Raw genomic sequence first — 15969 nt, 5'->3', positions numbered from 1 at the left:
GGTTTGTCATAAATAGCTTTTATTAGTTTGAGATACGTTCCATCGATACCAAGTTTATTGAGGGTTTTTAGCATAAAGGGCTGTTGAATTTTGTCGAATGCCTTCTCTGCATCAATTGAGAAAATCATGTGGTTTTTGTTTTTGATTCTGTTTATGTGGTGAATTACGTTTATAGACTTGCATATGTTGAACCAGACTTGCATCCCGGGATAAATCCTACTTGATCATGATGGATAAGTTTTTTGATTTGCTGTTGCAATAGGCTTGCCAATATTTTATTGAAGATTTTTGCATCTATGTTCATCATGGATATTGGCCTGAAGTTTTCTTTTCTTGTTGGGTCTCTGCCGGGTTTTGGTATCAGGATGATATTGGTTTCATAAAATGATTTGGGAAGGATTCCCTCTTTTTGGATTATTTGGAATAGTTTCAGAAGGAATGGTACCAGCTCCTCTTTGTGTGTCTGGTAGAATTCGGCTGTGAACCCATCTGGACCTGGGCTTTTTTTGTGTGGTAGGCTCTTAATTGTTGCCTTGACTTCTGACCTTGTTATTGGTCTATTCATAGTTTCAGCTTCCTCCTGGTTTAGGCTTGGGAGGACACAGGAGTCCAGGAATTTATCCATTTCTTCCAGGTTTACTGGTTTATGTGCATAGAGTTGTTTGTAATATTCTCTGATGATGGTTTGAATTTCTGTGGAATCTGTGGTGATTTCCCCTTTATCATTTTTTATTGCATCTATTTGGTTGTTCTCTCTTTTATTTTTAATCAGTCTGGCTAGTGGTCTGTCTATTTTGTTGATCTTTTCAAAAAACCAGCTCTTGGATTTATTGATTTTTTGAAGGGTTTTTCGTGTCTCTATCTCTTTCAGTCAGCTCTGATCTTAGTTATTTCTTGTCTTCTGCTAAGTTTTGAGTTTTTTTTGATCTTGCTCCTCTAGCTCTTTCAATTTTGATGATAGGGTGTCAATTTTGGATCTCTCCATTCTCCTCATATGGGCACTTATTGCTATGTATTTTCCTCTAGAGACTGCTTTAAATGTGTCCCAGAGATTCTGGGATGTTGTGTCTTCGTTCTCATTGGTTTCAAAGAACTTCTTTATTTCTGCCTTCATTTCATTGTTTATCCAGTCAACATTCAAGAGCCAGTCATTCAGTTTCCATGAAGCTGTGCGGTTCTGGGTTGGTTTCTGAATTCTGAGTTCTAACTTGATTGCACCATGGTCTGAGAGACTGTTTGTTATTATTTCGGTTGTTTTGCATTTGCTGAGGAGTGCTTTACTTCCAATTATGTGGTCAATTTTAGAGTAGGTGTGATGTGGTGCTGAGAAGAATGTATATTCTGTGGATTTGGGGTGGAGAGTTCTGTAAATGTCTATCAGGTTTGCTTGCTCCAGGTCTGAGTTCAAGCCCTGGATATCCTTGTTGATTTTCTGTCTGGTTGATCTGTCTAATATTGACAGTGGAGTGTTAAAGTCTCCCACTATTATCATGTGGGAGTCGAAGTCTCTTTGTAAGTCATTAAGAACTTGCCTTATGTATCTGGGTGCTCCTGTATTGGGTCCATATATGTTTAGGATCGTTAGCTCTTCTTGTTGTATCGATCCTTTTACCATTATGTAATGGCCTTCTTTGTCTCTTTTGATCTTTGTTGCTTTAAAGTCTATTTTATCAGAGATGAGAATTGCAACTCCTGCTTTTTTTTTGCTCTCCATTTGCTTGGTCAATCTTCCTCCATCCCTTTATTTTGAGCCTTTGTGTATCCTTGCATGTGAGATTGGTTTCCTGGATACAGCACACTGATGGGTTTTGGATTTTTATCCAATTTGCCAATCTGTGTCTTTTGATTGGTGCATTTAGTCCATTTACATTTAGGGTTAATATTGTTATGTGTGAATTTGATACTGCCATTTTGATGCTGGCTGGCTGTTTTGTCCGTTAGTTGTTGTAGATTCTTCATTATGTTGATGCTCTTTAGCAGTTAGTGTGATTTTGGAATGGCTGGTACTGGTTGTTCCTTTCTATGTGTAGTGCCTCTTTCAGGAGCTCTTGTAAAGCAGGCCTGGTGGTGACAAAATCTCTGAGTACTTGCTTGTTCGCAAAGGATTTTATTTTTCCTTCACTTATGAAGCTCAGTTTGGCTGGATATGAAATTCTGGGTTTAAAGTTCTTTTCTTTAAGGATGTTGAATATTGGCCCCCACTCTCTTCTGGCTTGTAGTGTTTCTGCTGAGAGATCTGCTGTGAGTCTGATGGGCTTCCCTTTGTGGGTGATCTGGACTATTTCTCTGGATGCCCTTAGTATTTTTTCCTTTATTTCAACCTTGTTGAATCTGACAATTATGTGCCTTGGGGTTGCTCTTCTTGTGCAATATATTTGTGGTGTTCTCTGTATTTCCTGCATTTGAGTGTTGGCCTGTCTTGCTAGGTGGAAGAAATTTTTTTGGATAATATCCTGAAGAGTATTTTCCAGCTTGGATTCATTCTCTTCATCACATTCTCGTACACCAATCAAACGTACGTTAGGTCTCTTCACATAGTCCCACATTTCTTGGAGACTTTGTTCGTTCTTTCTTGTGCTTTTTTCTCTGATCTTGGTTTCTCATTTTATTTCATTGAGTTGATCCTCGACTTCTGATATTCTTTCTTCTGCTTGGTCAATTTGGCTGTTGAAACTTGTGCGTGCTTCGCAAAGTTCTGGTATTGTGTTTTTCAGCTCCTTTAATTCATTCATATTCCTCTCTAACTTATCCATTCTTGTTATCATTTCCTCAAATCTTTTTTCAAGTCTTTTTTCAAGGTTCTTAGTTTCTTTGCATTGATTTAAAACATGTTCTTTTAGCTCACAAAAGTTTCTCATTATCCACCTTCTGAAGTCTAATTCCGTCATTTCGTCACAGTCATTCTCCGTCCAGCTTTATTCCCTTGCTGGTGAGGAGTTTTGGTCCTTTCTAGGAGGCGAGGTGTTCTGGTTTCGGGTGTTTTCCTCCTTTTTGCGCTGGTTTCTTCCCATCTTTGTGGATTTATCCACCTGTCGTCTGTGTAGTTGCTGACTTTTCGATTGGGTCTCTGAATGGACACCCAGATTGTTGATGATGAAGTATTTCTGTTACTTGGTTTTCCTTCTACCAGTCTAGCCCCTCCACTGTACAACTGCTGAGGTCCACTCCAGGCCCTACTTGTCTGGGGTGCACCTATAGCAGCTGTGGAACAGTGAGGGATGCTACCAGTTTCTTTTTCTGCTATCTTTGTCCCAGAATGATGCCTGCCAAATGTCAGTCTTTTGGATATAGAGGGGTCAGGGAGCTGCTTGAGGAGACGGTCTGTACTTTATAGGAGCTCAAGTGCTGAGCTGTGAGCTCTGTTGTTCATTCAGGGCTGTTAGGCTGCTACGTTTAATTCTGCTGCCGCAGAACTCATAAAGAAACCTTTTTTTCTCAGATGCTCTGTCTCAGGGTGCTTGGGGCTTCTTTGTGAGTGTCTGTTGTGCTGTCCCGCCCAGCTAGGAGGCAGTCTAGTCACTATTTACCTGCTGAGGCTCCGCCCTGCTGGTGTGAGGTTTGCCCTGCTGCTGTGGTCTCCGCCCTGCTGCCACAGGCTATGCCCTGCAGTGGAGTCTCTCTGTTGTGGCGGGTTACCTCGGCAATGGCAGGCTGCGTCAGCAATGGGCGTGTACCTCAGTAGGGGCGGATTGCCTTGGTAATGGTGGATGCCACTCCCCCATGGAGCTGCACAGTCCTGGGTTCAGCTGTGCCCTCAGGGTACCTCTTCACCCGGAGCATTTGGAATCACCGTTTTGTTTGTCCCACTGCGCTACCCCAAACGCTGTTTCCCTGGATTCTCCTGGCCTGGCTCACTGTCCAAGTCCCATTCAGTCTCAAGTTCAGCCCTCTCAAGTCTCAGATTGCTGGTTCAACAGGGCACCCGGACCAGTGCACTTTGTGGGGAGCGCTGTGTAGCACCGCTGAGCTACAGCGTCGGCCGCCGGCTGCACCAGCTGCCGGCTGCACCAGCCAAAACCTCTGCCTGGCATCCCGCGTCTCTTTTATACCTGGGAATTTTCCCGTTCTGTGGGCATCAAAGATCCGTCTGGAAATGTGGCCCTGACTCACCCTCTCCACGCATTCACTGAGAGCTTCAATCCTGGGTTGTTCTCACCACGCTATCTTGAGTCCCCCCACTACCTTACTTTATTTAGGTATTTAATGTATTTAGGTGTGGTTTCCTCTTCTGAATCACTTGAATGACTTTCTAATGAGCCTCCTTATCTACTTCTATATTCTGTCTTGAACATTACTAGGAGATTCTTCTAACATTCAGATCAAATACACTTCTCTTATTCAAAATCCTTTCATGGTTCCAAAGAGTCTCTAGTAAAATACTTAAATCCTTCATTGCAGCATATTAGGCCCTTAAAGATATAGCCCTTTCTGTCTTTTCAGTTTCCTTTCCTGCCACAGGCACTAAATGCCAGTCAAGCTCACATTCCCCCAGTTCTTAAGCATACCCTGTTCTTCTTTGCCCCTTCTGGGTTGCTGCAAAATACTCTCTTCTAATTTAAACAGCACTCTTGAGGGAGTATCCAAGATGGCCAAATAGGAAAAGTTCTGTATTGCAGTTCTGAGTGAAAACACACAGGGTGAGTGATTGCTGCATTTCCAAATCGATTTTTACTGCCCACAGATCAGGAGATTCCTGGGTGGAAAAATGCCACAAGTCTCCAGTGTGGCTGTTTCAGCCTGTGCAGCTGGTCTCTGCAAAAAAAACTCACACAAATCCAGGCGCCATTTCAACTGGCGACTGGAACATCTAGGATACAGAGCCGCCCATTCAACTGAGTAAAAGGGGACTGAAACAGGAAGCCAGGTGATCTGGCTCATCTGGTTCCACCCCCACAAAGCCCAGCTATCTGAAATGTTCTGGATTGAGAGTTTCATAGCAAGCACAGCTGGACCTAGGATGATTCAGCACTGTTGAGGGGAAGGGCATCCACCATTACTGAGGCAGTCCACCATTACCAAGGCAATCTGCCATTATCGAGGCAATCTGCCATTACTGAGGCAGTCCACAATTACAGAGATAACTGAAGCAGACCGCCATTAATGAGGCAGTTCTAACTATAGCCCTATAAACAAAACTGCAAGGACGTTCACCCGCAGCTGGACAGAGCCCATGGCAGCTCAGCAAAACCTCTGCTGACAGACTAACTAGACTACCTCCTTGCTTGGCAGGGCATCTGTGAAAAAAGTAAGCAGCACATCAGGAACTTATAAATAAAGCCCTGCCTTCCCAGGACAGAGCGCCTGGGGAAAAAAGGCAGTTATGAGTTCCACTGCAGCAGACTTAAACGTACCTGCCCAGCAGCTCTGAACAGAATAACGGAGTTCACAGCTCGGCACTTGAGCTCCTTTAAGGGACAGACTGTCTCCTCAAGCAGCTCCCCGACCCCTATATAACCAAAGAGACATCTCATAAAGGAGAACTCAGGCTGACCTCTGGTGGGTATCCTTCTGGGACAAAGATAACAGAAGAAACTGGCAGCAACCCTTACTGTTCTGCAGCCACTGCAGGTGATCCCCAGGCAAGCTGGGTCTGGAGTAGACCTCCAGCAGTCATACAGCAGAGGAGCCTGACTGTTAGAAGGAAAACTAACAAACAGAAAAAGAAATAACTTCATCAGCAACAAAAAGGATGTCCACTCAGAGACCCCATCTGAAACTCACCAACCACAAAGACCACAGGTAGATAAATCCACAAAGATGGGAAGAAACCAGTTCAAAATGGTTGAAAATAACCAAAACCAGAATGCCTCTCCTCCACCAAGGAATCACAACTCCTCACCAGCAAGGGAACAGGCTGCATAGAGAATGAGTCTGATGAACTGACAGAAACAGCCTTCAGAAGATGGGTAATAACAAACTTCTCTGAGCCAAAAGATCACATTCTCACCCAGTGCAAAGAAACTAAGAAGCTTGAAAAAAGGTTTGATGAAATGCTAACAAGAATAAACAGCTTAGAGAGAAATATAAACTAATTGATAGAGCTGAAAAACACAATACAAGAATTTCGCAAAGCATACACAAGTTTCAATAGCCAAATCAACCAGCAGAATAAAGGATATCAGAAATTGAAGATCAGCTCAATGAAATAAAATGAGAAAGCAAGATTAGAGAAAAAACAGTAAAAAGAAATGAACAAAGCCTCCAAGAAATATGGGATTATGTGAAAAGACCTAATCTACATTTGATAGGTGTACCTGAATGTAACAGAGAGAATGAATCCAAGCTGGAAAACACTCTTCAGGATATTATCCAGGAGAATTTCCCCAACCTAGCAAGACAGGCCAACATTCAAGTTCAGGAAATAAAGAACACTGCAAAGATATTCCTCAAGAGGAGCAACCCCAAGGCACACAATCATCAGATTCACCATGGTTGAAATTAAGGAAAAAATGCTAACAGCAGCCAGAGAGAAAGATCACGATACTCACAAAGGGAAGCCATCAGACTCACACTGGATCTCTCAGCAGAAACCCTACAAGCCAGAAGAGAGTGGGGGCCAATATTCAACATCCTTAAAGAAAAGAACTTTCAACCTAGAATTTCATATCTAGCCAAATTAAGCTTCCCAAGCAAAGGAGAAATAAAATCCTTTATGAAGAAGCAATTACTCAGAGATTTCATCACCACCAGGCCTGCTTTATAAGAGGTCCTGAAAGAAGCACTAAACATAAAAATGAACAACCAGTATCAGCCATTCCAAAAACATACCAAATGGTAAAGAGCATCAATACAATGAAGAAACTGCATTAACTAATGGGCAAAACAACCAGCTAGCATCAAAACAGCAGGATCACATTTACACATCACAGTATCAACCTTAAATTTAAATGGGCTAAATGCTCCAATCAAAAGACACAGACTGGAAAATTGGATAAAAATTCAAAACCCATCAGTGTGCTTTATCCAGGAAACCCATCTCACATGCAAGGATACACATAGGCTCAAAATAAAGGGATGGAGGAAGAACTACCAAGCAAATTGAGAGCAAAAAAAGAGCAGGAGTTGCAATCCTAGTCTCTGATAATATAGACTTTAAACCAACAAAGATCAAAAGAGACAAAGAACGGCATTACATAATGGCAAAAGGATCAATGCAACAAGAAGAGCTAATGATCCTAAATATATACATGCCCAACACAGGAGCACCCAGATACTTAAAGCAAGTTCTTAATGACGTATGGAGAGACTTAGACTCCCACACAATAATAGTGGGAGACTTTAACACTCCACTGTAAATATTAGACAGATCAACAAGACAGCAAATTAAAAGGATATCCAGGACTTGAACTCAGACCTGGACCAAGCAAACAGAATAGATATTTACAGAACTCTCCACCCCAAATCCACAGAATATACATTCTTCTCAGCACCACATCACACCTACTCTAAAACTGACCACATAATTGGAAGTAGATTACTCCTCAGCAAATGCAAAAGAATGGAAATCATAACAAACAGTCTCTCAGACCACAGGGCAATCAAATTAGAACTCAGAATTCAGAAACTAACTCAGAACCACACAACTTCATGGAAACTGAACAACTGGTTCTTGAATGTTGACTGGATAAACAATGAAATGAAAGCAGAAATAAAGAAGTTCTTCAAAACCAATGAGAACAAAACACAATGTACCAGAATCTCTGGGACACATTTAAAGCAGCCTCTAGAGGAAAATATACAGCAATAAGTGCCCACATGGGAAGCAAGGAGAGATTGAGATCGACAGCCCATCATCAAAATTGAAAGAGCTAGAGGAGCAAGATCAAAAAAACTCAAAACATAGCAGAAGACAAGAAATAACTAAGGTCAAAGCGGAACTGAAGGAGATAGAGACACGAAAAACCCTTCAAAAAAATCAATAAATCCAGGAGCTGGTTTTTTGAAAAGACCAACAAAATAGACAGATCACTAGCCATATTAATAAAAAAGAAAAGAGAGAAGAATTAAATAGATGCAATAAAAACGATAAAGGAGATATCACCACCTATTCCACATAAATACAGACTACCATCAGAGATTACTACAAACAACTCTATCCTGGAAGAAATGGATAAATTCCTGGACACTTGCACTCTCCCAAGCCTAAACCATGAAGAAGTCAAAACCCTGAATAGACCAATAACAAGGGCAGAAGTTGAGGCAGCAATTAATAGCCTACCAACCAAAAAAAGCCCAGGTCCAGATGGGTTCAGAGCTGAATTCTACCAGACATACAAAGAAGAGCTGGCACCACTCCTTCTGAAACTATTCCAAACAATCCAAAAAGAGGGAATCCTTCCCAAATCATTTTATGAAACCAACATCATCCTGATACCAAAACCTGGCAGAGACTCAACAAAAAAAGAAAACTCCAGGCCAACATCCATGATGAACATAGATGCGAAAATCTTCAACAAAATACTGACAAACTAATTGCAACAGCATATCAAAAAGCTTATTCATCACGATCAAGTAGGCTTTATCCCAGGGATGCAAGGCTGGTTCAACATATGCAAGTCTATAAACATAATTCACCACATAAACAGAACCAAAGACAAAAACCACATGATTATCTCAATAGATGCAGAGAAAGCCTTTGACAAAATTCAACAGCGCTTTATGCTAAAAACTCTAAATAAACTCGGTATTGATGGAACGTATCTCAAAACACTAAAAGCTATTTACAACAAACCCATAGCCAATATCAAACTGAATGGACAAAAACTGGAAGCATTCCTTCTGAAGTCTGGCACTAGACAAAGATGTCCTCTCTCACTACTCCTATTCAATATAGTAATGGAAGTTTTAGCCAGAGCAATCAGGCAAAAAAAAGAAATAAAGGGTATTCAATTAGGAAAGGAGGAAGTCAAATTGTCTCTATTTGCAGACAACATGATTGAATATTTAGAATACCCTATTGTCTCAGCCCCAAATGTCCTTAAACTGATAAGCAACTTCAGCAAAGTCTCAGGATACAAAATCAATGTACAGAAATCACAAGCATTCCTATACGTCAATAACAAACTTAAAGAGAGCTAAATCAAGAATGAACTGCCATTCACAATTGCTGCAAAGAGAATAACATACCTAGGAATACAACTAACAAAGGATGTAAAGGACCTCTTCAAGGAGAACTGCAAACCACTGCTCAACAAAATTAAGGGAGGATACAAACAGATGGAGAAACATTCCATTCTCATGGTTAGGAAGAATCAATATCGTGAAAAGGGCCATATTGCCCAAAGTAATTTATATATTCAACACTATCCCCATCAAGCTACCAATGACCTTCTTCGCAGAACTGGAAAGAACCACCTTAAACTTCATATGGAACCAAAAGAGAGCCTGCATAGCCAAGTCAATTCTAAGCAAAAAGAACAAAACAGGAGGCATCACACTACCTGACTTCAAACTATACTGCAAGACTACAGTAATCAAAACAGCTTGGTACTGGTACCAAAACAGAGATTAAAGACCAGTGGAACAGAATAGAGGCCTCGGAGGTAATGCCACACATCTACAACCATGTGATCTTTGACAAACCTGACAAAAACAAGCAATGGGGAAAGGACTCCCTGTTTAATAAATGGTGTTGGGAAAACTGGCTAGCCATGTGCAGAAAGCAGAAACTAGACCTCTTCCTCACACCTTACACTGAAATTAACTCCAAATTGATTAAAGACTTAAACATAAGACCTAACACCATAAAAACCTTAGAAAAAAACCTAGGCAAAACCATTAAGGACATAGGCATAGGCAAGGACTTTATTACTAAAACACCAAAAACATTGCCAACAAAAGCCAAAATAGACAAATGGGATCTAATTAAACTCCAGAGCTTCTGTACAGCAAAAGAAACAATCATTAGAGTGAACCAGTGACTAACAGAATTGGAAAAAATTTTTGCAATCTACCCATCTGACAAAGGACTTATATCCAAAATCTACAAAGAACTAAAACAGATTTAAGAGAAAAAAAAAGAAACAAATCCATTCAAAAGTGGATAAAGGATATGAACAGACACTTTTCAAAAGAAGACATATATGAGGCCAACAAACATATGAAAAAATGTTCATCATCACTGGTCATTAGAGAAATGCAAATCAAAACTACATTGAGATACCATCTCATGCCAGGTAGAAGGGTGATCATTTTAAAACCTGGAGAAAATAGATACTGGAGAGGATGTGGAGAAAAAGGAACACTTTTACACTGTTGGTGGGAGTGTAAATTAGTTCAACCATTGTGGAAGGCAGTGTGGTGATTCCTCAAGGAACTAGAAATAGAAATTCCATTTGACCCAGCAATTCTATTACTGGATATATATCCAAAGGACTATAAATTCTTTATAAAGGATTACAAAACACTATAAGGACACATGCACACGAATGTTCATTGCAGCACTGCTTACAATAGCAAAGACTTGGAACCAACCCAAATGCCCATTGATGGTAGACTGGACATGGTGTATATGTGGCACATATATACCATGGAATACTATGCAGCCATAAAAAATGATGAGTTTATGTCCTTTGTAAGGTCATGGATGAAACTGGAAACCATCATTCTCAGTAAACTGACACAGGGACAGAAAATCAAACACTGCACATTCTCACTCATAGGTGGGTGTTGAACGATGAGAACACATGGACACAGGGAGGGGAGCATCACACACTGATGTCTATGTGGGAGGACTAGGGGAAGAACAGTGGGGTGTAGGGAGTTGGGGAGGGATAACATGGGAAGAAATGCCAGATATAGGTGATGGGGATGGAGGCAGCAAACCACATTGCCATATATATGTGTGTGTGTGTGTGTGTGTGTGTGTGTGTGTGTGTGTGTGTGTGTGTGTGTATGTATATTTTTAAATATATATACATTATTTATATTTATATATATTATTTATATATTTATATATAAAAATGCTGAGTAAGCACTTAAAAAAGAGCCACTCTTCACTGTCTCCTCTTTTTTCATATAACAAGCTCTTGTTTGTCATTTTCTGGGTGATGAGGTCACCCAACTCAAAAAGAAACCAACTCAAAAATCAGCCTTTTGCTTTCCTAACCCTCCTCCTCACCCTGGCTTAATGGCTGCTCCCACTTGTTTCTACCCTGTTCTTCACGGAACTTGAAACAAACCTCCTGTCTCCTCCTGACCAGGCTGTCAAGGGCCTAAGGATAATGATGCTCCTGACATGAAATGGGCTTTCAATAACTGGAGGAAGGAGAGCATAAAACAGAAAGGAAAGAAGGATATAGCTGAAATGAATATGCCCTCACAGTGCCTTATAGTTCAGCTGGCAGAATACTGACTCCATTCCAAAAACCCCGACAATTTGAAAGACAATTCAGATCCCCTCCAGAATCTGTCAGCAAAATTCCTATTCACAACCCACAGAAACACATCATAAGTCTCCTCCTGCACCCCTCCCAATTTCTTCTATATCCCAACAGCTGCCTGAAAGACTATCTCCAATCTCTAGTAAGAGTTTTTCTCCTTTCTGCCTCTCTAACTACCTTCCTGAATCTACATTTTCTCCTGAAGCATATAACTTTCCATTTTAAATATACAACCCAGCTAACTTGATGCAGCATTGCAGGTGGCAAGAAATCACCAGAATGAAAGAAAGAAAAAAAGAGACTTGCCATATGTTCTCAATGTACTTGGTCAATGGTAGGCCACTTAATATAGTTGCTCTTACCCATGGCTGCATATAAGACTCACCTAGAGAGCTTTCAAAAGTAACCCAGCTCAGGGCCCATGGCAAACCCTTTAGAAAAACAGAGGCAGTGTTCAAGTATCTCTAAATAATATTTCTGTCTTTCACTTTCCAGTGTTTCAGAAAGCCCACCTCTCTCCATCCTACCTGGAAATCTGCATCCCTACAGATCTTTCTCTCCTTTACCCAGATTAAGGCAACAATAGAATTCCCATCAACAGACAAAGCATCATTCCTATAAATGCAGAATCAGGAGGCTGTGCATACTCCTAGTAAATTTTTTCTATATCAAGGACTCAATTCAGCCTTTTCCCCATGCTTAAACCTCTTACTTCTATAGGGTTCTTATGTTCTTCCTCTCAGCAGAAGTCTTTGCCTCAGTTATCTTACTGCTAACCTCAGTATTGAATTCTTCTTTTGCCCCACTCACTAACACACCTTTCAGAAGCTAGGTGACACATTTGGGTCCCTGCTTCCTGTGAACAGATCTCTTGCTGTATACCAACTGATCATCCCAGAACTTCTTAATCCCACCAAGGATACTGCCAACACCTTCCCCTAGTGATTAATTCTGGGTCTCTCCCAACCACTTCCCTTGTCCTGTGGGTCTATAAGAACTGCATCCTGAGTGCTCTGGGTCCTGGAACTCACTGTCTTGCATGGGTGGCTCTGAACTAAGGGAAGGAGAGAGGGAGGAGAGGGAACACAGAAACAACCCACTTTTAAATGGCCATGGGGCATGGTTAAGAGCTTTTGTAACAAAATAATGATAACAAATTCTGAACAATCATAGGAATAAACTGGTCTTTATGCTATTCTCAAATCACAGAGAGAACTTCAAAGCTGACGCTAGGTCATCTCAGCCTTTCAAATCTCATTAGCTACCTAAGCAGTTCTATTCCATTGCAAAGTTCTCTTTATTGCAAAGTGTACCCTGAATTTCACTCTGACAAAAGGAGATTTTAACCCCAGTCAGCTTTTTAGTTGATCACTGATCATTCCCCAGACTGACCAGAACCTTCATGGCTTCAAAGACATAAACTCTTGGTGCTCTGTTTATGCACATACACCTAAATGTTGACAAAAGACTAAATGTGTATCATAACTTAGCATACTGAGCTGTAATTCAGAACCAGTCAGTAAAACAAAGCTGACAGAACTCCTGAACTCCTCTCAGAGAGCATTCCTCATATGCCTTCTCATTCCAGGGTTGAATGGCGATGACTTCCTGGCTGTGGGCCTGCTCAATGGCAGTGTGGTTTATAGTTACAACCTGGGGTCTGGCATAGCAAGCCTCAGGAGTGAGCCCCTTGATCTGAGCCTTGGAGTCCACACTGTTCATCTGGGAAAGTTCTTCCAAGAGGGCTGGCTGAAGGTAAAGAGTCATTCCTTGATCTATTCCACAAACTGAATACTAGCATATTGTCAGATCTGTGCTAAGGTTCAGTGGTGAATAGCCCATGGTGCCTACATTCACAAAGTTCACAAACTATTGTACCAACTAGGAGAATAGAGAGTTGATTACAATTAAGTAGTAAGAGAACAAATAAGAGGGATGACTAATATAGATAAGGGTGAGAGAGAGAATTCAGTAAGTGCTTCTCAGAGAAGGTGGTGCTTGAGCATAACTTCAAATAGGAGTTAGGAAAGAGAACAGTGGCCAGTATCAGCTTAAGGAATGCAAGTAGTTCAGCATGGTTTTCAGGTGAGGGGGATGGGGGAGCAAAAAGTGGTTAGACACAGATAAGGTCTATATTATCAAAGGACTTAGATGTGCTAAGGAGTTTATATTTTTATCCAAAGAACTATGAAGAGCTACTTAAAACAGGAAGGTGGGTACCATGTTGATTTCTAATTTTTGATAAATGATTCTGGTGGTTCTATGGACAATGGATAAGAGAGGGGGAAGGCTAAATGGAGCAGGATCAGCAGGATGCCAGCACCTAATCTTTGAAGAACTTTGATTTTGATTGAAATGCAAAACCATGACTGCTATATTAATATATCCCTAGTAACAGACACCAGCAGAGAAGCAGAGAATTGAGTGGTATCATATTTTTTATTTCTCCAAAATTCAAGTCTTTGTAAATTTTTCATGCCAAGTTAATGGGAAATAACAAAAGAGCATCTTAACAGTTCACCCTGGGGATTTAATTTCTTTTTTAATAGGCTTTGATTTTTTTCTCCTTTTGAAGGTAGATGATCATAAAAATAAATCCATTATCGCCCCAGGAAGACTGGTTGGTCTCAATGTCTTCAGTCAGTTTTATGTAGGTGGCTACAGTGAATACACTCCAGATCTCTTACCAAATGGAGCAGATTTTAAAAATGGTTTTCAAGGTAAGGCATGGACTTTTTGTATGCTATAACTACTTATTTCAAATGTTGAGGGATAAAAAGATTTTAAAGAGTATACTTCTATTTCCCAAACCAGCTATATGAATTGCTTTCAGACTTGAAAAAAAGTTTAATTATAATCAGAAACATTTATTTACATTTTTTTTTTTTTTTTGAGACAGAGGTTCGCTCTTCTTGCCCAGGCTGGAGTGCAAATGGCTCAATCTCGGCTCACCGCAACCTCCGCCTCCCGGGTTCAAGCGATTCTCCTGCCTCAGCCTCCTGAGTAGCTAGGATTACAGGCCTGCTCTACCACATCTGGCTAATTTTGTATTTTTAGTAGAGATGGGGTTTCTTCATATTGGTCAGGTTGGTCTCAAACTCCCGACCTCAGGTGATCCACCCACTTCAGACTCCCAAAATGCTGAGATTACAGGCGTGAGCCACCACGTCCAGCCTCGTTAACTGTTTATTGACCACTTACTGCAGATGTACTAGATGTTTAGAATCCTTTAATGAACAAATCAGATTTCTGCACTCATCCTAGTTGGAGAAAGGAACACTAAATATAATTAGTTAATTATATAGTCGTATAATACGATAAGTTCAATGGGAAACGGGAAATGGAGAGCATGATTTTAGGGAACGAGGAGTACGGTTGATCTTTTATACAGGGTGCTCTTTAATACAGGCTGAGCAGGGTAGACCTTAAAGAGTCAGAGCAAAAATTAAAACTCCATCTAACTTTGGAATTTAAAAGGCAAGAGACAGATTGCAGTCAACCCATCCTTACCAGCAAGGGGTGCCCCACAGAGGTCACAGCAAGCCAAGAGGATTAAGGGGAATATTGTGCTTGGGTGAGCAATCTTATTGCCACAGTCTGTCTTCCTGTGTTCAAATAGGAATACAGGCCTGGATCTTCCTTATAAAGCTGATTCATACTGTAATAGAGTTATAAAATAAAGACATGCTTTGAATTGTTATAATAATCTATTTGGTGAAAATTATCTTTAGTAGATCCAGGTCCCAGGGCATTTGGTCAAAGGTCTGTTCTTACTGTGTGTCCTTAGCCACTCAACCAGGTCCAGGCTACTCTCCGTGACAAGTAAAGGGCCAGAGACCAGGATCACTGAGAGACAGGGGCTGTCATCAAGCACCATCTCAGGCATTGGAGTTATCTGCCTACTTTATTGCATTCTCTTCCCAACCTTGATTGACTTCTGCCTAAACACAAATGCAGGAGGCCATGTGCTTGAAGCATATGAAAACAATACCGCTAGTCCAGCATAATACAAGATCAGGTTCTAATAAAATTATTTTGTCAAGGCTCTCAAAGAAACTTTTTCTTTGAATTTGTAATCAGTGCTGATTCTCAAAAGGGTGTCTTAAAGAACCTTTTAGAGCATATTATTGCGCTAACTGTAATAGAGAGTTCAATGATTCTTTCACAGCAGGAGACAGTATGAAAAGGATTGTAAGGGCATAACAAATCAATGAGTTTTTTTAAACATTATATTCAAGGAAAGGGATGGGTAAAACTATGAATATGAAAGAAGTATATCGTCCACTAAATGATGCAGAGATACTGTAGTGGGATAATCAAAACCTGTTTTCTCTTGTTCATAGACACAATCCTTATCTAAGTACTTTGGAAGGGATAATTCCTCTGTAAAAGAGGCTAGTATAGCATCAAGGGTAAGAGTGTGGCTTCTGGAACCCAACTTATAAGATAGATGCCCAACCTCTGCCACGTATATGCTTCATGACCTGGCCAGTCACCTAACCTTCCTGTGCCTCATCTGCAAAATGGGAGAGTAACAGCACTTCTTTTGCTATGTAGTTCTGAGAGTGAGTTAATGGAAAGAGAACAC

General features: G+C 40.7%; 1 protein-coding gene across 1 annotated transcript in view; it reads left to right on the top strand.

Moving 5' to 3' along the window:
• The window catches only part of EYS (EGF-like photoreceptor maintenance factor), a 1911700-nt gene that overhangs the window by 1816178 nt on the left and 79553 nt on the right, over positions 1-15969 (top strand). The window contains exons 35-36 of the mRNA XM_035296026.3: positions 12970-13136; positions 13957-14101. Of these exons, the coding sequence (XP_035151917.3) occupies positions 12970-13136; positions 13957-14101 (312 nt within the window). The remainder of the gene's footprint in view (positions 1-12969; positions 13137-13956; positions 14102-15969) is intronic.

The sequence above is a fragment of the Callithrix jacchus genome, chromosome 4 (assembly GCF_049354715.1).
Source record: "Callithrix jacchus isolate 240 chromosome 4, calJac240_pri, whole genome shotgun sequence".
Classification (NCBI taxonomy): Eukaryota; Metazoa; Chordata; class Mammalia; order Primates; family Cebidae; genus Callithrix; species Callithrix jacchus.
Note: the sequence above shows the minus strand (reverse complement) of the source record. Positions and strands in the feature narration are given on the sequence as shown.